Consider the following 25,098-nt stretch of genomic DNA (forward strand, 5'->3'; position numbering starts at 1 on the left):
GATGGGACATCGTCATCAGGCTGAATGAGGTCTTGCTTTAGCTCTGAACCTTGCAACGGGACCCAACCTGGAGCTCACCCATCAGTCAGGGGTTTATTCAAATTGTTAAGGCACTATTCTGGGCTGATTCTGCTGAGAAACAGTGAAATCCTGCTCCTCTGTCCCAGGCCACCTTCCCGCCAGTCCCAAGGCCATGTGAGCTCTCCCAGGGACACCTCGCCAACTCCAGAGCATCCTGAGGAGCCCAGCTCCTGCTGGAATTAGTGGAAAGGGCACACCATAGCCCAGCTCCCTTAGGGCACCCCAAAAATGAACTGGCAGCAAGCTGCCAATGCCCCAAGATGCAACACCGGTGTTTGTGCTTTCACCTATCGAGGAGAAAAACCTGTCATGGGCAAAGAAGACGCAGCGAGAGATGCTAATAAGAGCAGGCTGACGACTTTCCAAAGAGGACATCTGTTCACTTGCTGCAGGCCACTGGGGCCAGCAGACGTTGCCGGTGGGGGCTCCTCTGTGGTGCCCACCTCTCAACCTCTTGGGAAAAGAGCCTGAATTGAAAGACCAGCTTTACAGTACAGGGATTCAAGCACCACTAGCTAGATTTCGGCTTATTATAAATATCAAAGCGCCAGCAGGCATTCACTCGGCTAGCAAGCGGGCACGCGACGCCAGTGAGCTCGACCCCAGACGGCGTGGCATCCTGCTCCTCGGAGCCCTGCCAGCATCCCGGCACGAAGATGAAGCCAATGCGTGGGAAGGTGAAAGGAGAGCGACGCCTTTTACCTACACCCTTACGGACAGACTGCGGTCCCCCGCCTCCAACACCTATGCTCCTCAGGGAGGGGCTGCCTCCTGCTCCCCCTCTCCATGGAGAATGACAGGTGAGAAAAAGGAAAAAAAAAAAACCAAAACAACCCCAAAATGAGGAGGAAGGGGGGGTAGAGAGTAAGTGAAGCCTTATCTCCCCAGGGGAGGCATTCCCAAAGGGCAGAGCAGTCCGTGCGGGCGCATAGCCAGGGTGGGGGGCACCTAGTTGTTGTTCAAATTTATCCTCCCTGCAGGAAACAGGGGAGGGGGTGGCGGTAGGTGAGGAGGAGGAGGGAGGGTCTGTGGAAGGGGATGAAGCAGCGGCAAGGGCAGCGGGGAGACACCAGGGCCGGGGGGCAGTGGGGCTGGGCTGGCAGCGGGTTGGGGGGCAGCTGTGTCCAAAGCCAAGGGGTTGCTGACACGGAAACATTTCTCCTTGTGGGCTTTGAGCATGTTGGAGAAGCGGAAGCGTTGGCCGCAGACGTCGCAGGGGTAGGGCTTCTCGCCTGTGTGGGTCCGGCGATGCCGCTTCATGTTGGGGCGGCTGGTGAAGCTCTTCCCGCAGATCTCGCAGATGTAGGGCTTCTCACCTAAGGATGGGGGAAGACGGGTGAGAAGCCGGTGACCGGAACATCCCCCCACAAACCCCGTCCTGCCACGCACCCGAAGATGCTACCCCCGTCCCATCGCTCCTTCCCCAGGGGTGCCTGCCCGCAGGGGCTGGGGGCAAGGCGGGGAACTCTCACCCGTGTGTGTCTTCATGTGCTCGTCAAAGTACTGCTTCATGTTGAAGTCCTTGCCGCACCACTGGCACATGAACTGCTTGTGGCCGATGTGGATGCTCATGTGGGACCGCAGCTGGTACTTGTACTGGAAGCGCTCGTTGCAGTTCTGCCGGGGTGAGAGGGGCATGAGCTGTTGATGAGCACCCAAAACACCCCCCACATTCCCCCCCAAATCACCAGCGTGTCAGAGCAGTGCAGAAATCATCTTTTTCCCCTGAAAAGAACCCAAATAAATGGCTTTTCAGTACAACCCAGGCAGGTTTGCAGGCCGCATGGGATGCAAGGTCTGGGCACTGGAGGGACAGATCCCGGCACTGGACAAGTGTCATCATAAGGTTGGTGGAACCCTCAAACCAGGAAGAGATGCAAAGTCTGGAAGAGCATGGGAGCATTCCTGCAGCAGCACTGGCACAAAGCACAGGGGAAGCCCCAGGAAGTGGGAGATCTTTCCCCAAACCAGCATTTTTGTCCTTGTTTGAGAGGATGCAAGGTGAGGCAACACACAGGACCTTACCTCGCATTTAAAAGGCTTTTCCCCAGAGTGTTGGAGTGAATGGACCTTGAGGGACATGCTGCGCTTGAAGGACTTCCCACAGGTCTCGCAGGTGAATGGCATGTCCTTGGTGTGAGCTGAAGCAGAGAGAAGCAGGGTCAGGTGCCCTCCCCGCACCTCCAGCATCCATCTCCCCACGCCCTGGCTGCTGCTCCCAGTGCGGACACCCAAGCCCAGCAAACCCAAAGCCATCTTGGGAAGATGTGTGGCAGCAACATTTCGGGTACTCCCCTAATTGCCTGCCGAAACCCCCCTTTTTTTGGATCTCTCTGGTGCCTGCAAGCCCCAAGGACCCAAGTGCCTCTGCCATGTGCAGTTTGCTTCCCAAAGCCCGGCGCTGGTGTGGCCTGGTCCTCTTTTACACAGGAAGGATGGTTTCACTTCAAATCTCCTTTGATCACTTCCGAGGTCTTTTTTTCTGGTTAAATAAAATAAATGAGATTCCCCAGCACCATGCCTGATTGCTCCAAACCCAGCACCAAGGATACGTTAATCATTAAATACCAGGCCAAATTTCAATGCCCCTGCATTCATGTGAGAAAGTTCATCCAGGAGTAAGCCCAGCCCTAAACTCCCAACATGACAGCGATGGAAAAAATGCCCTTCATTGCCAAAATAATGGATGAACACCACTAACGAAATCTTCCCCTGGCACCAGTGCCTCCCACACTCACCAACCATGTGTTTGCGCACATGGGCCATGGTGTAGAACTTCTTCTCACAGATCTCACAGGAGAACTTCTTCTCAGCGTAGCCATGGACGATCTTGTTGTGCTCATGGAGGGACCAGAGCTTCTTAAACCCCTTCCCACATGTCACGCACTGCAAGGAGAGAGGGGATGGGTAGGGAAGCAGGGCAACATGCCCAGGCACCACTAGCATTTTCGTTTTACCAGGCTATCAGCTTCATGCATTGAAAGGGAACATCACTGTGAAACCTACAGCTAAAACATCAAAGTCATAATGATCAGCAAGTCTGCTACAGACCTTGTCACTTCAAAACCTCCAAAACTCAAATTTCTATCCATCGGATGAGGAAGAGATCTTCCCCTTTCCAGGTAAGGACGTGGCACCTCTATCAACAGCTGTATTGGAACTTGCATAAACAGCAGCTCATGCAACAAGGCTCTATTCCCAACTGGGATTTTATTCTTGCACACAGTGAAGCCATTACACAAAGAAACCCCCAACCCTCTGTGCATTGGAAGACTGCAAAGAATAGAAGAACAAGGAGAAGCCCAAACCAGTGCAACTTCAGTCTTCAGCAGGTGTTATGGATACTTTACCACTAAATGAGTTTTACAAGCACACACAAATGGACCAAAATGGACCCAAAAACCAGCCCATCAGCACAAGCAGAACAACATGATGTTAAGTCTCCCCTGAGAAGTTATGGTAAAGATTTGCTTCAGCTCCACCAAGTTGAATGTCTCTCTGAGAGTTCACAGGAAAAGCTCCAACTTCAGTGTGAGACCTGTATGAAGCATGTGAGATCAGTTCAGTGCTTGGGGAAACACGGGAGGGTGAGGTCCATGCAGGAAACCACTGCTGGAGCACAGAGATGGTGGGCACCACCTGGCCAAGGACCTGCCAGGACCCAAGGGTTTGACTCATCTTCCTCTTGGCCAACAAAAATAAAACCATCCATTCTCCTTGCAAATGAATTAAGAAAATAATTCATGCCTTGAAGGCATCTCACAACAGCATGGCTGAGCGGTACCAGTAAGCCTGGGTAAGGATTCCTCTGGCTTCTCCTCCTACCCAGAGGAACAGATGCTCGTTGATGGGCTTCAATCAAGTTTTGCACTGAATGACACCATGGAAAATATACCATTATGCCATGTAGTTACAGTATGTCTCCATATATATATTTATATTTAGGTGCCCGAGAGGCAAAATTAGGGTTGCAGAGGTATTCCCAGTACTCATCTTCTTTATCTTTCCATGCTTGAATATCAACATGAGTAGTCCTCTGAGTTTTACTGTTCCTAAGTATATATTTACATGGATCAAAACAGTTTTATCTCTGCTTTAAGAGACATTTCAGGACAAATTCAGGGCCAGAACCTAATATTAGAGACACATCAATATCCATTTTCTCCATTCAAAATTAAAAAGACTGCAGGGTAATTTTAAAATTAAAGGTAGAAGGAAAGCAGTAAATTCAGGAAAGCCCCCAGGCTGGAACTAAGCATCCCGGAGGGCTGAGCTCTGTTACTGCAAAAAAGCATCACTCTAAAATGTGGAAGTAACATCCAAACGAGGGAAAAAAAATGAGCAGATAAGTTCTCGCAGGTTAAGAGGAAAACCATACTGAAGCGGGCCAAGAAAGAGAAACAACCCAATAAAGCAAAGGACAAATAATTTTTCAGGCAGCAGAGGCAGGATGCCCCTTATGGTATCTGTGGGACTGCAGATGGCAATGGGAAATGATCACAAGGAGTGAGATGAAGACTAATACCTGAAGCATTATGGATGAGATCTGGGACAAAACAGGGAAAGAAAGCAGCAAACCCAAACTGGATAAGAGGGATGGGTCCCTCCACAGATCTGATTAAAAAACAAGAAATAAAGACTGTCCATTATAGGTATAGAGTAGAAAAAAATTTCTTTTCCATCCAGCTATAATTCCATGGTATATTGATCAAGTTATGAGCAAATGGAGTGAATTTGGCTATTTGTAAAAATTAAAGACACTCAGCTAAGTGAGAGGTATGATCCATGTTTACTACAGAAGAAGGTTACCACATGGGCAGTTGTGGTTCATCCTATTCAGGAATGACCTGGAAAAGGGATCAAAAGAAAAAAAACCCAAACAAACAACAAAAAAAAAGCAGTGAGGTGGCAGCCTCATGTTATCCATCAGAAAAGTAGATGAGGCTGAAGAAACATTCTGGAAAACCCCATTTTTAACTGCACGGACTTTACGATAGGTTCCAAAACAGCCACCGCCACACAGGTATTGGAGTTGCACTCACCCATTCTGGAAAAAAGCATCCAAAGAAAGCAACTGCAGGGTTGTGAATTCTTCAGGAAGATGCACCAAAGCTCCTTCACCCACTCAAGACAAGACCACTCCTGCCTCTGTATTCCCCACATGCCCTAATGCTGAAATCTACTTCACTCCCCATTTTATTCGGGGTGCCACCAGCAAAGGGCTCCAGTAGTACCTGGGTTGTGTTACCTTCTGCTAGGAGAGCAGCAAGATCATTTAAAATCCAGTCACTTGTGGGAAGGATGACAGGCGAAGCTCTCCAGAAGTTGGTATATTTTTAAATTTTAATTAGTAGCAGCAGCAAAATAGCTCGTCAGGGATTAGGAGACTGGTTGGAGGGGTCCGCAGGAACACATGTTTGCTGCTCTAATGGGATGCTTACCTATCCCCCAAAATTGTACTGATTTAATGGAGTCAATCTGCAAATGCAGGAGCTCATTAGCATTAGGCGAAGGACACACCAAGCCTGAGCCATGCAGGAATGTCAAATGCATTCAGAAACTTGCTAATATGCAAGCTAAAGAGCACAAAAGGCAGATTAAAACCACTTTAATGCATGTCATCAAATCTCTGAATTAAGCTAAGCTGGTTTCGGCCTGGGTGGGAACGGCTGGAGTGTGTGTCCATCAGGGTCTTGCAATGTTTTATCCAGGTTAACTGAATAAACTCGAAGAAAAATTACTCCTCAAAATTACTCCGTATTTCCACCCAGCCAGCCAAGGGGAAGCCACATTCCCCCACCACAAACCCTCTGGTCCCATGCCACCATGGGACCCTCCCAAGCCTGAATACAAGTCACGGGTGAAGTAAGGTTCCCTTCCGTCTGCCATGTGCCAACCACAACATCAAAAATATTATTTGAGCATGAGCCCACCCCACGGTGTAGCTGGGTGGGATGTCCCTCCCTCATTGGGATGTCCCAGCATGGTTGTCCCCACCTTGGTGGGATGTCCATCCCCAGTGGGATGCTCCACCCCTTGGTGGGATGTCCATCCACTGGTGGGATGTCCCTGGGCCTGTCTCACCTGGATGTTCTTCTCGCAGTCGGTCTGGTGGTGCAGCAGCAGCTCGCTCTCCAGCAGGAAGCGTTTGCCACACTTGTCGCAGATCTGCATGCGGCTGTGCGTGACGTTCATGTGCTTCTCCAGGTACCAGCGGTTGTTGAAGACCCGGGGGCACTTCTTGCATGGGTAGTGCTGCTTCTCCTCCAGCTTCACCTTCTGGCCTAAACCATCCTGTTCCTTTTTCCTCTTCCTCCCTCGCTGGCCTTCCTCTTCCTCCTCCTCCTCCTCCTCTTCCACCTTGGCCATCTCCTGGGACCTGGTTGCCATGGCAGATTTGGTGGCTTTGGATGTCCGACTGCCTCTGCGGGGCTGTCCACCCTTTTCTCTTTTCATCTCCGACACATCTTCATCGTCATCATCATCCTCCTCTTCTTCCGTTGTCTCCTCCAGGTCTTCCTCCTCACTGTGCTCCTCCTCTTCCTCCTCGCCCACCTCTGCATCCTCCTCCTCTTCCTCCTCCTCCTCTCCTTCCTCATTCTCCTCCTCCCCATCCTCCTCCGTGTCACGCCCATCACCGTCAGGCCTCCCCATCACTGCCGCCTCACTGGCGGCTGCCTTCCCCTCCATGCCCTTGGAGACATTGAGGGTCTGGTTGTTGAGGTTTACCTCCACGATGATCTGCTCCCGGTTGTACGAGCCCTGGCTGTCCAGGTCCTCCTCAGACTCCTCACCCTCCATCTTACAGACAGCGCCTGGACCGCCATCCTTCTCCTCCTTGTAGTACTGCTTGGCTGGACCCGGGGGGAGCGTCCCACCACCTGCTCCATCCTCCACCCGCACCGAGTAGGGGTCATTGCCCTCCCGGGCGTAGATCTTGGGATGGGGAGCATCCACCTCCTGCTTGATCTCGCAGTAGTAGGGCGGGGGTCCAGCACAGCTCTCAGCGGGCAGGGCCATGTCAGCAGCCAGGCTGAGCGAGCGGGTGTCGAGGAGATCCTGGCAGGAGGAGGCAATATTGTTCATCTGCAGCACAGCAGCCGCGTTCAGCACGTCCTGCACATTGCAGGAGTTGACGAGGAGCTTGGAGGTGTAGATGAAGTTGAGGATCTGCTGAAGGCCCTGTGAGGTGAGGGCCTCCAGAGAGAGCTCCACGCGCTGCAGCTGCTTGTTTTGGGTGAAGAGGGAGTGGAAGAACTGGCTGTAGGCTGCCAGGACCCCCTTGTGCGCCGGGAAGATGCTCTTGTGCTGCACCAGCACGATGTCCACGTCGCACAGGTCCGGCTGAAAGAGTCGCTGCTCGTTCAGTCTGTCCATCAAACACGTGAAGTGGAGGGCTACATCCTCCACCAGGGAGTACTCAGCTGAAGGGTAGTCAGTCGTTTTTTCGACTATCAGCTGCGGGGAAGAAGGAAATAAAGTCATTCAGGAGGGCTCTTTCCCCAGGAAAACACCTGCCTGGCCATGCCACACGTCCCTGGCCATGAATCCCAAGTCTGAGAAGCTCCACTGTCAGCCCCAGCTTGGAGATGCCAACCAAGAAGCTCCACCACCAACTCGAGTCTGGGATACTCAACCAAGGAGGAGAAAGCCCAATGAAAGGATTGACCAAGGCCATCCAAGCACCCACTGACATCCTTTCAGCCTGGGTAGGAGGCACCATGGCCACCCCACCTCCGAGGCGGTCCGAAGCCTGGCTCAGCCGTCCACACTCGCGTGGAGATGTCATGCAGGACAGGGGATGCCTCCATCTCCTGAACTAGATGGAGACCCCAAGAGGATATTTGCCCCACAGAGAAAGCCAACTGTAGGCACCAGTTGAGATTTAACCCCGTAAATAGAAGGAAATTAGAATTGTAAACCTCCCTGCTTCCACAAGATAATTACATAAAACACGGTATTCTCTAATATTTGCTGAATTACACCATGTGCTCTGACTCACATTAACAGCTAACTCACGTTAGCAGCTAACTCGCTAGCTGGATTCACCAAGATGATGTACACTCTTTTTAAATACCCGTTTTTTAAATGACCGTTTTAAATCGCCTGAGGAAAGGCACTACTTGGAAAAATTCAAATCAGGGAGCAGCATCCCCAGGGTGGTAAATGCTGTGACTGCCAACACTTCCCAGGCTGCGTTTGCTGGATATTTAATTTAGCTCCCATGTATTCTGCACGGGGCAGACCACCCCTGGATGTTCATACCTCTCCTGGGGACACCTGAGCCCCAGGATGGGTTTGCCAGCTACATCCCAAATGCAAGGGACATCCCACACCCTAAATCCCACACCCTGTATTAAAAGGAGGAGGGATATCCCCTTTCCCGCTGCTTCCCTTTGGCTTTCCAGGCTGAACACCCAGTTCATGGATGGAGATGGATCCAGCTACGTCAACATCCTCTTTTCCCGCCACTGAGAGATGTGACCAAGGATGGGGTGCAGAACAGTGTCAGAGACGGAGGGTTTAACCTGCTGGGTTTATCCTGCACACCCTGCTCCAAAGAGTTTCTCAGCTCCCATTTTTTCTGGGACAAACGGCAGCTCTTGATCAACACATGAATTTCAGCAAGACACATTTTGTTTGTCTTTTTTTCTTTTTGTAAGCCAAAGGCAAAAGCACACACAGACAAAAATGTTTAAATATTAAAAAAGGGTGTTTTCTTCTCTGTTTTCTCAACAAGCAAAAAAAGCCCTTCCCCCTTCCTGCCAAAATTTTTCATTTTCACTGAATTTCTGCTCCACAACCAACCCACCCAACCAACAAGGTCTTCAGCTGTGCATGGTCCCAATGGCCCTGGAGAGTCCCAGCAAACCCTTGCACCCAGGGAGAACCAGGAAAAAACAGCTCTTCTCCAACCTCTTAGTTCTTGGCAGCCTGGAGTGAAGTAAAGAGGCAGTAAAAGAAGGGGGTTTATATAAATATTTATAATTTTTTAAATATATTTCTTCTATTTGATATATTCATATATATAAATATTTAAACTCTCTATATTAATATATAAATACATAAATATATAAACACTCTTTATATATATATTTGTTATAAAATGCTGCATCTCAGCTGGAACATCCATCCACCCCCAAATTTTCTAAGCCTCGTGACTTCCAAGGACATTTCAATGAGAGGAACTTGGATGGCTCAGCCCCCCCAAGCGCACAGAAAATAAATAATGATATAATAAATATTGAACGCTGAAGAGACAGCAAGCTTTCAGCAGAGCGATTTGCTGTTTGCCAGGGACTCTCCTGATTCGCTTTCGCTACGAAAAAACTGAATTCAGGTTTTTCCTCCTGGGATCCATCTCACCTTGCTCCCAATATAGCATGCCCCAAGCTTGGCAGAGCCACAATCGTGGAGAAATGGGTGCAAAACAGGGGGAATTGGGTCCACCAGGCAGCACTGCCTCCACACAGCCCAGCCTGGAAAACAAAAGCTGGTTTTTTTGCTCTGGATCGAGGTTTTTTGGCAAAAGGGGCTGACCCCTCACCCAGCACCAAGGCTTGCCAGGCAGCTCTAATCAGTCCCAGCAGCAGCGAGGACAATGCGTGTCTTGGCCGCGTCCCGTCAGTGACTTCAGCCCGGGCTTGTCAGCGGGAGGTTTTTGCTCTTTATTGCTATCAGATGCTTTTTCTGAGCTTGCCCAGAGCTGGAGCCCCAGCTAAGACGAGAGGTGCCTGCCAGGGTGAGATCCCAAGAAAGACCCCAACTTGGCCCCAAAATACCCCTCCGGCAGCTCCCGTCCCTCTAACTCCACCGGAGTGGAGAAGCCCAATTAATCAGGATTAATGGGAGAGTTAAATCCATTATCATTCCACTGGGAAAACACAAATATTTTAAACATATATATATATACACAACAAAAAAGCCCAAACATTTTTAAAAAATATTTTTTAAGATATTAAAAAAAATAATCACAGCTTTGCTCTTTTCCATCTCTCTGTGTCAGTTTAGTTCCACGAGCAGCCCAACACAGCCCTGCAGGAGCAGGTCACCCATCCGATCTCCATCCCCAGTCTGCACTTGGGGGGTGCATCAAAACCAAAGCGAACCCTAAAACCACCAGTCCCCACCATGCACCACTGACCTCTAGGCAGAGCCCTGGCATCATCGGCATGGAAAAAAAAAACCTGCAGAAATTATTCGAAAGCAGCGCGGCCGAGAAGTCCCCACCCCGAGGGGATGGCGGTGCCTCCAGACAGCCTTCCCTGCCCTGACACTGCCCTCCGGCTCTATTTTAAGAGCATTTTCAAGCGGCGCTGCCAAAGCTCCATCCAAAAGGGCCCGCAGGACGCGAGGGCGGCTGGAGGACAGGGAGGATGCTTGGAGCGAGGGGTCCGAGGGATGCGGGTCGGCTGAGCCCCGACGGCAGAGGGTGCAAGGAATAGATATAGGATATAGGAACAGTGGCTGAAGGAGATGGTGATGCTCACTGGACTGGGGCAGTCTCTCTCCAGCAAAGCCACCGAAAATCCTGCTGTAGGAGATGGAGCCTGAGCACAGCCCCATTCGCTTTCCACCCACATCCCCCTGTGTGCCTCAGTTTCCCTAAACAGCCACACCAACACCCCATCACTGCCCTTGAAAGGAGGCTGCTGCTGGAGTTAAAACACTGTGCTAAGATAAAATGCTACTTATCACAGAATCACCCTGGTTGGAAAAGCCCTTGAAGCTCCTCCAGCCCAACCATGAACCTCCCCCTGACCGTTCCCAACCCCACCAGATCCCTCAGCGCTGGGTCAGCCCGACTCTTCAACCCCTCCAGGGATGGGGACAATCTTAGCAGGTATTAAGAGTCAGATCTCTAGATGTTCCTGCAGCACTAAAACCCCTTGAGGGACCAGCAGGTCAGGACACCCTGGATATATATAAATACTCAAATCTGCAGCCCCCCAGAAAACCATCTCTGACATTCACCATCCCTTCTATTTACTTATTTAAAGCCATGTCTACTGACCTCATCACTGGAGCATCAAGGACAGGGTTTGGGGGGAATAAAAAGCACATTTAGGTGGCCACAAGCCCCCAGTTCACGCCAGGCAGAGCGGTTAGACCAGCTACCCACGAACGAGTTTCCAGTCAGCACAAAATTTGGGGATTTCCTTAAAATTTGTCACCCTCAAAACTCCCATGAAAAACAGCAATCTGCTTTTCCATATCATTTGCAACCACCATTTACCCTTGACCTTCAGTATTAAATTGCATTAAGGAAAACGGCTTTAATAAATAGCTGAATCTGATGTTAGCACTCGCTCCTCAAAAAAAACCCCATGTCCTATTCTCAGTTTGAACACTGGTGCATTTCAGGGTGAAAGAGCTTGGCTGAAACTATTTAATGCCAAAACTTGACTTCTGCTAAAGGAAGAAAGAATGTTAAAAACTTTATTGTTACAGATTAATAGAAATGATGCAAAGGCGTATCATGAGAAATCCCAAAGACATCTTGTGCTTTTAGTTTTAATCCTCAGCCCCCCACAATCTGCCCTCTGCTTTCCAAGGACCCTTGGATGAAACCTTAAGCTTTTCCTCTGTAGTTCTGAGCTCATGTAGGGGTTTTTTTAAGGATGATGTGATGCTTGCATCTTCCCACGACTCCCAAAATCAGGATGCACCAGGATAAAGCTGCCCCAGCACCAGCAGCACTGCCTGGACTGTACGCACATCGCCAAAATCACTCATTTTTGGACCACGGCCATGCATGGAAACCTGGCAGTGGGGTAAAACACATCCCAGCACACCCTTTGCTCACCTATTGCCTATGTTCACTGCTCCACTTGCCTGTCGTCTGCCTCCCCGGGGACCTCTCCCATGGGTGCTCTGCCCCCCCGTGGCACGGGACCGTGCCGGGGAGGGGGGTGGTTTGCTCACTTCTCTGATGGGTATTTTTATTTAATTAGGAGAGGGTTGTCCGGAAAAACAAGCAGGAAGGGAAAACAATAGCTCGGCCGCAGCCCCGCCTGGCGAGGCGCCGGCCGACGAGGCCCCAAGCGCCCACCGCCTGCATCCTGCCCGCCGGGACGCTGCCGGGGCTGGATCGGGCACACACCGGTGATGGTCCCACCCCAGCTCTGGAGGCCAGGGATGGCCACGTCCTTTAGGATGGTGGTGACACCATCTCACGTGGTGATTTTCCCCTATGTGCTGTCTAAAAGGCTTGAGGCTGCCCAAAACAAGAGCCATATGCAGGCTTCGGGGAGAGGAAGCGAGGGGAAGGGACTTGGCTGCCAGAGCCTGTCCCACCCCAGGGTGTCGGGCACCCCAAAAACCACCTCCCAGCATCTGTGCAAGTGAAAAAAAGCATTAGCCCAGCTGGGGGACAGTCAGATGTTTCTCAGGCTTTTTTTGTTTAATTTCCTTTGGTTGTTTTTTGGGGTTTTTTTAATAGCATCCAGCATTTAGAGGCTTCAGCTCAAAGACACTTTTCCAGGGAGCAGCCTGGGAAGTCGGCAGCAGCACCAGGCCTGGTGGGAACGTCCTCAGTGCAAGGGAACGGGAACAAATCTTTCCCCCATTCCCATCCCCTGGCAGCCACGGACACACCTCTGCAAATGGGGAAAAGGTTCATTCAGGCTTTTCTTGTAAGCGCCACAGACACCCATGGCTTGGGGAGACCAGGGTGATGAAGTGGGATGAGAAACATAAGGCTTCACCCCATTGGGAGCAGGCTTCCCAGCAGCACAGCCTGCAGAGGGTTAACGGCTGGTTGCTTTCTTTTTTTAAAAACAAAATTTTAAATCCTGCCAACCACTCTGGGAGTCTTTCTCCTTTCGCACACAGAACTGCAAAACCACAATAATGCTTTGCAAGGACGGACGGACAGGTCAACCCTGCCATCCCCATGCCCAAACTGGTCCAGGGAGGTGACGCTGCAAAGCTGCTCCCCGGGGATGCCGCCACCATCACCGTGATAGCATCGGGGACACCAAGGCCCAAGATCTGCTCAGTAACCTCAGTGTCTGCCCCAACACAGGCAAAGGCAAGCACCGTCCCCTGCTCAAACACAGCCTCCCTGCTGCAAAAACACTAAGGCTTCAGCCTGGCGCCATGTTATTTTCAGATCAGGACAAGCCCCAATCCCTCTGCTCTGGAGGGAAAGCAGAGCACTGAAGCCAGGCTGGATGCACTCGTCCATCTGTCCGTACCCCCTCAGGTCAGGGTCGAAAGGGGTTTCTTTGGGTGCAGCTCAGTCCTGACCCGACACGTGGTACAAAAGCTGTCCGGGTAACTCAAGATCTGTGTCAAGCCCGTAGCAAGGTCTGGGACTAAACCCTGGACGGACGCCGCTGGATTTCAGCAAAGCCGGCATCCTCCTGGCAAGCACCGAACACAGCCAGAGCAGTCAAGCCATGGGGTCCCCGCCAGTGCCTGGCACAGCTAGTGACACCCGCCTGATGGAGATGTCCCCGAGCCGCTGCCCTGGCACATGAGCAGGCAGCAGGACAGGATGCTGACCTCCCGTCCAGGGGATGCGGGACCTCCCACAGAGTCACTGCTGGGGTGGAAGAGCCCGGGACACACACACACACACACATGCAAAGCCACTGTCCTCCTCCCTCCCCTGCCTGAGAAAAATAAGCGGAGGAAGGATCAAGGGAGGAAACGAGGACAAAACCCAACACTGACCTCTTCAGCCGAGCTGTCGGCCAAGTGGCTGCACCAGGGGCCAGCTCCAGACTGCTGCCCGGGCCAGCATGAGCCACACGAGGCCAGGGAGAAGGTAAGCATCATCCCCTCGGGACCCTACGGGTGTCCCCGGTGTCACCAAGGGAGGAGATGGATACAGTGGGGCTGGCGGTGCACCGAGCCCCCTGTAGCTCATCGAATCCCCAGGAACCCCAAATTCAGTGCAGGGAGCACAGACGGGTGCAACAGGGCAGGCACCACATCACTTGTGCACAACCTGAAGCCATTGTGTCCCTGAGCCAGCCTCACACCCTCACGTGGCCACGCAACAGCCAAGAAGAGGCTGAGATCCCCGGAAAGCGAGGAGGAAGGATAACCAAAGACTCCTTTTCACACCCTGCTGAATTAGGCTAGCACCAGATAGCAGCATCCCCCTGTCTGGCTCCATGGTGCCCATCCCGAGGGAAGCCCCCATGACCTTCCAAGTGGGTCAACAGCAAGACAGAGTATGACACCTCCAAGGTTTGCCCCACAACTGGCTCCCACAAGACCCTAAACCCACGGTGTTTTCTAACCCAACTCCAGACCTCAAGATTGCCAGAGAGGTCCAAAGTTGTGCGTCTCCCAGCATCCTGGGCAGAGCTTTCCATCCCAGAGCATCCTCTCCAAACCCTGGCTCCATCCTAAACTAAACCCTGACACTGATGCCCGGGATGGTTCCCACATCCAGCTCCATTCCAAACTCAACCCTGACTGGGGATTTTTGGGAAGCACCAGCCATTCTCCTTCAGTCCAGCCATCCTCCCTGCCCAACGCTTTAACATTTTTATGAACGTGCATTAAAATGTCTCATCTTTATCACAGCTGTCCAGCAAATTCAGCACATCGGTGTTAGCAGCCCTGGCTCCAGGCAAAAGATATAGTCATAAAAATAATAATTAAAAAAAGACAGTTTATTGTAATTAAGTCCTCTACCCATCATATCTGCACTGCCACAGCCAGTCCTTCCCCATATCCAAAGTCATCCCGGGTTTCAGCATCAGGAGAGGCAGCAAAAGCACCAAGGTTGGCTGAAGAGGGGACAGCAGCCGCGAAGGATGCAGGGACAAGTCCCCAGACACAGGCAACCCAACAGGGCCAGCCCTGCCCTGCAAATAGCACTCCAGCAATGCAACGTAACATATTCCCTTCAGAAATGAGAGGAAAGATTAGGGGCAGGTGGCACAGAGCCTGACCCTGAGCTCATCCTCCCCACTGGCATCTGCTTCTCCAGCTTCTCAGGGACCACTGATCCCATGGGAAGTCAGAGGACATTTAGGATGCAAATCACAGGGGGGACCTGGGAATCCCCATTTTCAGGGACACACAAACCTGTCAGCAAAATAAAAACTTCATCTCTTGCTCTTCCCAGAGAGCACTTTGTCATAGCCATTGCCATATCCCCATCTAAAAACGCTTCAACACAGCCGTGCAGGAGAGCCCTTAGTTTTCTCCTCCTGCTGGAGTAAGGAGTGAGGATGGGGAAATCAGAGATTCCCCCCAAACCGTCAAAGACTCTCTGATGTTTTGACACAGTCAGTTCATCCGCAAAAGGTTTCTCCCTATTTTTCCTTAAGCGCAAAAATCTGCATCGTAAAAATAAGTAATATTTAATCGACTCGCAGGCAGCCTCCTGCTTCTACCTCCCTTTTACAAAGAGGGTATCTCCAAAGGCAGCAGAGGGTTATTTTTATGAAGGGGGTGACATCTTCTCCTCCAGATGCAAGACACAAATACAAGGCTGTTTATCTCGCTCGACTCCCGCGTTTGCCTGGTAATAACCTAACGCGCCGTTAATTCCTCGTGGGGAGAACAAAGCTCCGCTGTGAAGCCAAGCCAGGCAATGACAGGGACCCTCCGGCTGCCCCGGCAAAATCCCCGGAGCGATGCTTAGCCCAGCCAGTATCCTCAGGGAAACTACAGTCAGAGCCAAAACGTTGCACCCAGCAGAGTTTCACCCAGATTCAGAAAAAAAAAAAAATTTAAAAAAAAATCCCTTAGTATTTTTCCAAGGAGGATTTCTGCTGTGTAAAGCAAATTTTCCTCTGGTTCCTGCTGAGGCCAGGTGTGGAGGAGAGGTTTAATTCCCAACCCTTCCCCTTCTTCCTCGCAGGGCTGCCTGCTCCGGTGGGCTCCGGACATCTCCCTCCCCACCTCGGGGCATGAAACGCTCCCCAAAACCACCCAGTGCCTCCCCTAGTCCAACTTCAGAGGTCTCCACCAGCATCTCCCTCTGCAGGGGATGCAGGGGAGGTTTCAGCAGCCGATTTCATGCCAGCAGGAATTTCACAGGCCAAGCGCTGCTGGCCTGCACGAACCCAAACCCGACTCCAGTTATCCCCAGTATCGGAGCTGGGGAGTGCCATGCCCCAGCCCGGCATTCCAGTCATCAACTCATGCACCGGGTCAGCGCCGTTTCTTTCATTTTTCCAAGCTTGCACTTTCTTCCCCTTTCCGAAAAGCCACTCAAACGCCTCCCAGGGTGTTTTTACGGGCATGGAGCCACCGCTGGGGCAATCACAGCCCCGCACTTTTCGGGATGGGGGAAGCACCAGGGTACCAGGATCACGGGCACAGCACATCACCAGGGATTTCCCGTCTTGCATCTTCCTGGCTCAGGCCTGGTCAAGGCTACAAGTCACACTAACCCGGCTCAGGCCTGCAAGTCAAAACTAACCCCCCCAAAAGTCCACCAGCTGCTAAAATAGGTCACTGCTGCAGGCGAGAGCCCTGGCTGCAAGGCGCCCAGTGTAACCAACCTCCCTCTGTTATTATTTTTTAAGGGCATGCATGGAAAATCCCTTCGCAAAGCCCAAGGAGGGTGGGATGCTGCACCCTGCCCTGCGCCAGGCTCCCGGCCTCGATCCCTCGGGGTATGGGGGTGAGCCCAGCATCCCCCTGATCCCCCGGGAAAAGGGGCCCCACGGCAGGAGCAAGGCGGGGGGGATGGGGGGGAGGCGAGGAATTAGCAAAATGAAGGAGTCATCCGGGGAACAAAAAGGGCCAAGGAAGCGTCAGGCTGCTTCAGCGCTCCCGCAACGCCACCAAATCCTCCGGCCTGGGCGACCTGGAGGCACGAAAAGTTTCCCCCTGCCCCCGGCCCCCCCAAACCTTCCCAGTGACCCCCCAAGCGGGAGCCCTGCGGGGGGGCTGGGTCCCACCACCCTGGGGGCGCTGGGCCGCACGGCCGCCTCCTCCCGGGGGGGGTCAGGCCTCGCTGCACACACCCCCCCCACCCCCCCGCACCCCCGAGCCCCCGCCGGCAGCCACATCACCCCCGGAGACACCCCAGGAGGGGGGGCGAGCCCAGCCCCGCCGCGCAGCCCCTCACCCCATGCAAAAAGCGCCTGTTCATGGCGGGGGGGGGGGGGCGCCACACAATTCCAATGCCATTTTGACCAAAAGCAAAACCCTCCCACCCCTGCACAACAAGGGGGGGGGGGCATGCAGACCGGCCCCCCCCCCCCCCCCTCCGGAGCCGCTTGCAGTGAAGCACCTGGCCCATTGCACGGGCGGGCCGCGCTGTTTGTACCCCCCCGGCCCCCCCATCAGCCCCTCCGCGCACCCCCGGCCCCCCCGCCGGAGGCTGCAGCATGCAGCCGGCTCGCCCATGCAACATCCCCCCCCGCCCCGGCCCTTGCAAGGATTTGGGCAAGTTTCGGAGGCCTCTGCAAAGTCAGCAAAGCCCCGGGAGCGCGAAGAAGCGAAGGGGGGGAAGGGAGAGAAAGGGGAAAATAAAAAAAAGACGAGAAAAGGGAAAGGGGGAGGTTGCAAGCTCTACCATTTTGATGCAAAGGTCTCCGCGCAAAGGAGTCCCGGTCCTCCTCCGCTTGCCTGGGATTTTTGCTCTCCATGAAAAAAAAAGAAATGTTGGGTTGGGTGGTTTGCTGGGTTGGTTGCTTTTTTTTTTTTTTTCCTTTTTTTTTTTTTTTTGGCTGTCTTTTTCGCTGCTTTTTTTTTTTTTTCCTGCCTTTTGGAGGAGGGGGGGGGAGGAAATTACCGCGCCGCCGCTGCCAGCCCTGCTTGCATGCCCTGTCCCTCTTTTTTTTTTTTTCTTTTTTTTCTCTCTCCTCCTCTTTGCTTTTTTTTTTTTTTATAATTCTTTTTGCTTTTTTTTTTTTTGTTGATCCTCTCCTCCTTCTCTTCTTCACCTCATCCTGCCCATCGCCATGTTAGCCCCTTTTAGAAAGACGGAGGAATGCGGAGCGGCGGCGGCTCCGGCTGCCAAGAGCCCCGGGGCCGCTGATTGGAGCCGTCGCATCAGATGGGGCCGCGGCTGCCCCTTTAAAGAGACAGGCTCCCCGCACCGCCCCCCCCGGCCCCCGCCACACGGGACATCCCCGTGCTCCCCCCGCACCCCACCCCCGGCCTACAGCCACCGCATCCCCCGGGGACATCGGCTGTACCCCACTGGGGGGAAACTGAGGCACACAGAAGGATCACTGCCCCCCCCCCCAAAAAAAAGCCCAAACCCCAAACAAAAACCAAACCCCAAACAGCAAGAATTTTCGAGGCAGAAAAACCCAATTTGGGGGTGGTGGGGTGATGCCTGTTTTATTAAAAAAAGGGGATTTTTTTGAGTGTTCTCCTGCTGTGGGGACACACTTGGTTTTAGGAGGGAGGGTCTGATGGGTGGCAGTAGGCTTCCCCCAAACCCCCTCAGGGACTGGGACATGATGTGTGGGGTGCAGGCAGCTCCCAAACCCATGAAAAATAAATCAGGGATTTATTATTTTGCCCCCAGCACTGCTTGGATCTCCCCAGTGCCCAGTCAGGGGTGGGTTTTAGCATCCCAGTGGTCCCCCAGCCTCAGCTGGGAGCTGGGTCCCTCATGCTGGGGACCGCGGGGGCAAATCTGGAGCAGCCCCAGGGGATCCAGGGTGGGTCCCAGGGTGGTCCCACTCCTCTGACACCAGGACAGGCTCTGCCTGTCAGCACTGGGTACATCAGGGCAGAAGACCCACAGGGTGCCCAACCTAGGCCCATTGGGATGGGGACCACCTCGAGACTCACTTCTGCCCCACCATTCATGCAGACACCATCCAAAATGTCAGGGCAAAATAATTCCCTTCTACCACCCTAAAAGCAGAGAAACACAACAGCTCCAAAGAGCATTGGCCACGCGACAGCAGGCCACGGGCATCCCTGGAGCCCCTGGGCTGCTCCATCTTCACATCTTTATTCCACCTTCCCAGATCTTTTCCTTTTCCTAACCACTCCCTTTTGCAGACATAAATGTGGTAACGTCTTGCACTTGTTTAGACTCTGCTTCGGTTGCTGTGCACATAACTTCTTCCAGATGTGTACAGCTCTTTGCATAATGTCGCTGTAGCCATGTCCTGCTTGTGCTGGGTTTATTTAATATCTCTTTTTTTTTTTTTTTTTTAATGCCCTTTCTTGATCTCAACCCTGCTCTGCTCTGTAGGAAAAAATCCTGGCTGATGCCACCAGAACTTCTCCCCTATCAGAAAGCTTTTTGTGAGATGAGTGTTTGACCCGTCCAGTATGCCTTCTACCCTGGAAACTTTTCCAAAAGCTACATAAGCTCCTGGAAAACACCCGGCTGACATGCAGCCAGCACCAGGGTGAGGGTGAGATGAGGCCGGAGGTGGGAGCTGGGGATTTAGGCTCTGCTCTGGAGCCCAAATCTCTGCAGCACCTTCATGGAGATGGCAGAGGGGACCAGGGAGCTCCAGAACTTGGCACCCTCGTAGCCCTGAAGGTCTGCGGGGAGAGGCAGGCTGGGGATGGGCAAAGCCCTGACACCACTCTGGTGGGCTCACCATGAGGTCCTTGCCTTTTGGGGGACTGCTGACCCCACGCATCACGTGGAAACCTGGCCTTTGTCATCCATAGTTTTTTCTTCCTGATGTGGGAGAAGCCACTGCCACCAATGCAAGGGTGAATGTCCTGGATGGGGCACAAACAGTGACGCATTTGGGTGAAACACTTTATCTGACAAGGGCGACATCAGCAATGTTCCTCAGAGATGAAACACGTGTTTTCGCTGGCCACAACTACCCACAGGCTCACATGGAATTTTCAAAAAAAAATTCCCAAAGCTCCCAGAAAATCCCACTCAACCCAGTTTGGGGGGATCCTACTGTCATGGTTTAGACCCAGAAGGCAACTGAGCACCATGCAGCCATTCACTCACCCCTTCCCAGCAGTGCTGAGAAGGAAAAAGAGTGGCTCAGTGATCGAGATAAGGACAGGGAGGGGTGTCTCACCCATTAAACAGTCACAGGCAAAAAGGCAGGCTCCTTAGGGGGGAAAAGAACATCACTTTAATTCAAACACTAAGAAAACCAACAGACACAGTGGGATAGTGAGAAGCATTACCAGATCTTAAAACACCTCCCCCTACCCCTCCCTTCTTCCCAGGGCCCAGCTTTGTTCCCCATCTCTCTACCTCCTCCCCCAGCGGTGCAGGGGATGGGGGGTGCAGTCAGTCCTCTGCTTCTGCCTCCAAGGGCAGTGGGGGGTAAGCGCTCTTCTGCATTCTTCCCCCTGCTCCACGTGGCTCCCTCTCACAGCAGACAGTCCTCCGCAAACTCTCTCTGCCATGAGTCCCCCCCATGGATGCGTTCTTCTCGAGATGCTCCAGTGTGGGTCACCTCCACGTGTTGCCCCTCCCAGCGCTGAACTACAACAGCGGGGGCTTCTCCCCTCAATCCCGGCCTAGTGCAGCCGTCTGCTCCGGCGTGGGGTCCTCCACAGGCGAATCTCTGATCATCCGGTGGACTCCAGGGGTGGTGGGGGGTGGCCCTGACATCTCACCATGGGATACAGGGGGGCTCCATGCTTTGGCTCATCTCTCCCCCTTCCTCCTCCTTCCTTCCACTGACCTTGGTGTTCACAGAGGTGTCCTCCTTATAACTTGACCTCCAAGTCCCCCACCAACTCTCTCAGGTTCCCCTTCTTAAATACATTATGGCAGAGGCGCAGCCACCATTACTAATTGGCTCAGCCTTGGCCAGAGGCAGGTCTGACTTGGAGACCAGGGAACTTTGAGAAGCTTCTCACAGGGGTCACCGCTGTAGCCCCCTGCCCTGCTACCCAAAACCCCACCACACAAACCCAGCACACTACCCAACCTGTTTTGGTGGCTTTGCTGTGTAGGACAGGCAAGTTGGTCTTGTGTGTGACAGATGCAGCACAGGGGCTGTCCTAACCCACTTGGGCCACCTCTTCTTCTGCTCCTCATCCCACTGTGCAAAGGCCAAGCAGGGTGAGATGTAAAATGCTATCCACATGAGGCACATGGATAACTGAGCTCTTGTGGGAGCTTCTTTTCTTCAACTGCTGGGATTTCTGAGAGGGGGTAACTCCAAGCTCTCGGTGCCTTCATGCAAAGATCTGGAAGGTCCAGAGTCTTCCTGGGAGACAGTTCCATCATATCTCACATAGACATATCACTGGGGAGAGTGACTAGTAATGGGGGCCCAGCTCACCACAGAGGGATCTTGCTGTTCGGAGTTCAGTTCAGTCACCGTTAGGGAACAGGTTCTCCACCAAGAGGGAAGCCCTGGACAAACTGGTAAATGAAGATGACACAAGGAAATGATCACCTGGTTTGCAACTTACTTATAGCAACTTATAATGATTTCTGAATATTGCTTAATAATCCTGCTTGCCCTGACTGCTCTGTGGAAGCTGACTACTGTGTTCATCAAAACAAAGCAGTTTTCTGTGGAAACTTACCAAGAATTACTGTGTTCGGCAAAAATACGTTTCTTGTCCTTGGAAAGCAGATGTGCTCTAACTAGTTTAGTCTTTGTAATGAATAAATAGCCATATATATGGATGGTAGAAATTGATACACTGGTACTTTTAATAGATAAGATAGAAAGCGTAAGCCAACTGAAACCACTCTTGCTGTTCAAGAAATTGGCCAAGGGAATCTGTGCATGCTCTGAGGAAATGTACAAGGTGAGAAAGACTCCGAGCCTTCCTCCCAAAGACCCCTGAAGACGCCCACCAGGAGGCAATGGGCAGGTGCAAAGATGACAAACTGCTGACACCAGCCTCTAGAACTAACCCAGCCTCACTCATGCATATGGATGTGTGTGTTATGTAACCCAATGAATATGGATATCCACACTCTATCAGTTTTTGGTAAAATGTGCTGTTGGTGTGAAAGCTTTGTGGAGAAATCCCCTTGCACCCTGGTGCTGGAGTAAACATCCCTGCTGTGTAACTCTGTTCGAGTTGTAGAGTCTGTTTCTGCAAATCAAAAAGCACGTAGAGAGAGGCCCTGGTGACATGGGAGAAGTGTTAGGTGTCCTCCCCACCATCTTCAAGCAGTGTGGTGCTGACAAAAGAGACATCTCCTGTGGCTTTCTCTCTTCCTTTCTCTCACTGTGCCGTGAGATAGCAACACAGTGACTCCACAAAGTCATAAGGGGTCTTAAAATGAACTACCAGCCACAACCACACCGGGACTGGAAAACATTTAGGAAACCCAGGAGAGTTCATATTTCCTTGGTATAACTGATCCCTGCTATTTCAGTTTGCATTTCCATACCTTCGGTCTTCTCCAAAAGAAGTGTCATCAAAGGCAAGGGACAAGAAGCAAGCTGATAACTCTGTAACGTCTCAGACAGCTTTGAGTTTGTGAGAACCTGCACAAGAGCCTGACGGTATGTAAGACATGTAGATGTGTCACTTAGGGACGTGCTTTAATGGTGGATTTGAGGCGCGGAAACAAACTCTACAACTCAGACAGAGTTATGAAGCGGGCATGTTTATTCCGGCTGGGGTGCAAGGGGATTTCTCCACAAAGCTTGCACACCGTCTCTGGCAAGTAGCCAGATATTCACTACAACAAAACGTACATATGCATTTGGAAGGGCTGGGTTATTACAACTAGTTCGGGGAATAGGTGTGATTCTTAGAATTATTCAAGGAGTGAAGTATGTGGTCCTCTTCACGTGTCCCGCTGTTAAGCAAAGTCCAGATGTGTCCTTCCTCTTCATGAATTTTTCAACTTTGCTTCCTGTGCATGCTCTCTGGCCCTTCAGTTCCTCTCCAGGTTGTAGAGTCGGCCTTTTACCTGTTTGTTTTGTTAATTGCAACTTTTGTGTCTGTTAAGATGTCCCAGAACGTAAGCCCCTTAGCTGGTATGTATCTCAAAGACAGGGATTAGTTTACTATCTATCCTGTTTTCTGTAAGAATGTTATCTACTTAACATTGCCTGAGGGCTAGCACCTCTTTGGGGTTTTTTGCTTTCCTCAGATCAGATTTGGTAGTGTTAGGTTAATAGTGATCTTAAGGATCTTTTCCAACCTAAATGATTCTATGATTCTGTGAAGAACCAGGTAGACCCAGAAGGTTATCTCTGAGGTGGTACCATGTTCTCTCGCTGGCTCTGCCTGCCTGGGCTGGATTCACTGCTAGAAGTGCAACAACCATGCTCTGCTGAGCATCCTGTGTAGGCTGGAAGTCGTGTGGATAGATGCTCCAGGAGACAGACTGCCTTGGTGTCCACTCTTCCTGAACCAGCACTGAGCCCCCAGCACGTCAGTGCCTGCAAGTGCTTGGGTAAAGCAGGAGGTGGAAGAGCCCTCCAGATTGCCATGGCCTCACCCATGGGACACAGGACTGAGGCTGGGGACAGGGTCAGCCCTGTGGGGATGCCTCATAGGCTTGGCAGCTGATTTCCACTCAGCAGCTGGTTTTCTGAGCAGGCATACAGATCGTGGAAAAGAAGGGATCAAATCAGGCCAAGAGAAAGAGAAAAAAATAGGGAAAGCAAGAACATTCCTGGAGGCTCTCTGGCCCCTCTCCCTCCAACCTCCTGAGAGGAGGAGGAGGAGGAGGAGGAGGAGGAGGAGGAGGAGGAGGAGGAGGAGGAGGAGGAGGAGGAGGAGAGAGACAAAACAAAAGGCACGAGAAAAGAATGACCCAAAGTAGCATTAACACAAGGGTTGCAAGCTCCCAAGCAAGCAGTGTTGTGATGCAACAGGGCAGGCCCCTTCCCAAAAGCCCGTCAGCTTTTGGAGCACCCGGGGTCCCTGCAGAAAACGCTGCCCTTTTATGGCCAGGCAAGGAGGGCCGCGGAGCGGGAGCCTGCCCTACTAAGGGAAAACGTCTCCCGCTTAGTGTTTGCAACGAGAACACCCACAGTGTGAGTACAGACAAGCTCACAAAGGACGACTGAAATACTGCTGCTTTGTGTTGACCCCAATTATTCTCTTTACACCCCCCCCCCCCCCCCCTTTGATTTTTCACTTCTGCCTCCAAACTGGGAAAAAATAATAAATTAAAAAAGAAGAAAAGCGATTACTCAGGCAGGGCTGTCTGGTTTCAGGTGACACCCTCACATCACAGTTGGGGATCATGTTCAAAAAGGTCCTCTGAGGACGTGGATGAAGCTCCCCCCCAGCAGACAGACCTTTTCGTGGAGAATGGTCTCCTTCCTGTGGGCAGCTACCAGCGGGGAGCAGTGGCCGTGCCTGTGTTTATCCTCCCCTGCGTGGTGGAAGGGCTGCGATCCAAGACGGGGAAGATGTCATTACTCTACCCTTAAACATGACGGCGTGTGCCAAGACAATCCATCCACCGCTGCTAATCACACTTGGGCAGTCCTGACACCTTGCCGCCCGAGAAGGAGCCACCACCTCCCAAAGCTGCAAAATACACCTTGTCCCAAGTCAGACAGCATTTGAATTTCCAGGGATCACAACTCCACTGGGAATAGCTTTTTCTTTTTGGTTGGTGGAGGCAGGGAGGGGAAACCACATTGCAAATAAGACCCTGACCCATCAAAAAGTGCAGTGAAGCTCCTGAGTTTGTATTTTCTGTATTTTTCATGCACCTAGTAATTTGCCCACCCACAAGTATCTGCTGGATCCAGCAGCAGACAGGTTTTAACTCTTAGAGGAGCTTGTATTGGATTCCAGGTCCTGTTTTCTACCAATTTTGTAATAATCAGGTTTAGTTTTATATGTGATAATGTTAATATTATGATCTTTACTTTCAACCCTTGAATTATAGCAGCGATGAGAAGATCCAAGTATTAAAGAAAAATTGCTTGGAGGAGGAAGGTGGAGACACCCCCCCCACACACACACTTCCAGAATCCTTGCAAAATATTTAGCTTATTTTACCCCTAGAAAACAAACTGTAGGATCATGGATTTATGTCGGAAGGAGTCTCCAGAGCTCACATGGTTCAAGGTCTTGCTCAAAGTGGGGGTTTTTCATCTTTTTATTTCCTCGCTGCTCTCTCAGTGCTCAATCTCTAAAAAGGGACCTTAACCCATATCAGCCCAAACATCTGCTCTGCTGGTGAAC

The 25,098-nt window shown here is 51.9% G+C and overlaps 1 protein-coding gene across 2 annotated transcripts; it reads right to left on the bottom strand.

Moving 5' to 3' along the window:
• Positions 1–1,022: 1,022 nt before the first annotated feature.
• On the bottom strand, positions 1,023–17,960 carry ZBTB47 (zinc finger and BTB domain containing 47). 2 transcript variants are annotated; one of them, XM_074901096.1, is made up of 6 exons: positions 17,801–17,960; positions 6,166–7,539; positions 2,820–2,967; positions 2,107–2,222; positions 1,554–1,698; positions 1,023–1,397 (listed from the first exon to the last, which is right to left on the bottom strand). In XM_074901096.1, the coding sequence occupies exons 2-6, from the start codon at positions 7,456–7,458 to the stop codon at positions 1,030–1,032; spliced, it is 2,070 nt and encodes a 689-aa protein (XP_074757197.1). In that variant the 5' UTR covers positions 7,459–7,539; positions 17,801–17,960; the 3' UTR covers positions 1,023–1,029. The 2 variants fall into 2 exon arrangements, with proteins under 2 accessions (XP_074757197.1, XP_074757196.1); XM_074901095.1 differs by lacking the exon at positions 17,801–17,960 and adding an exon at positions 17,582–17,773.
• Between the last annotated feature and the right edge of the window lie 7,138 nt (positions 17,961–25,098).

Source organism: Athene noctua, chromosome 2 (genome assembly GCF_965140245.1).
Source record: "Athene noctua chromosome 2, bAthNoc1.hap1.1, whole genome shotgun sequence".
Taxonomy (NCBI): domain Eukaryota; kingdom Metazoa; phylum Chordata; class Aves; order Strigiformes; family Strigidae; genus Athene; species Athene noctua.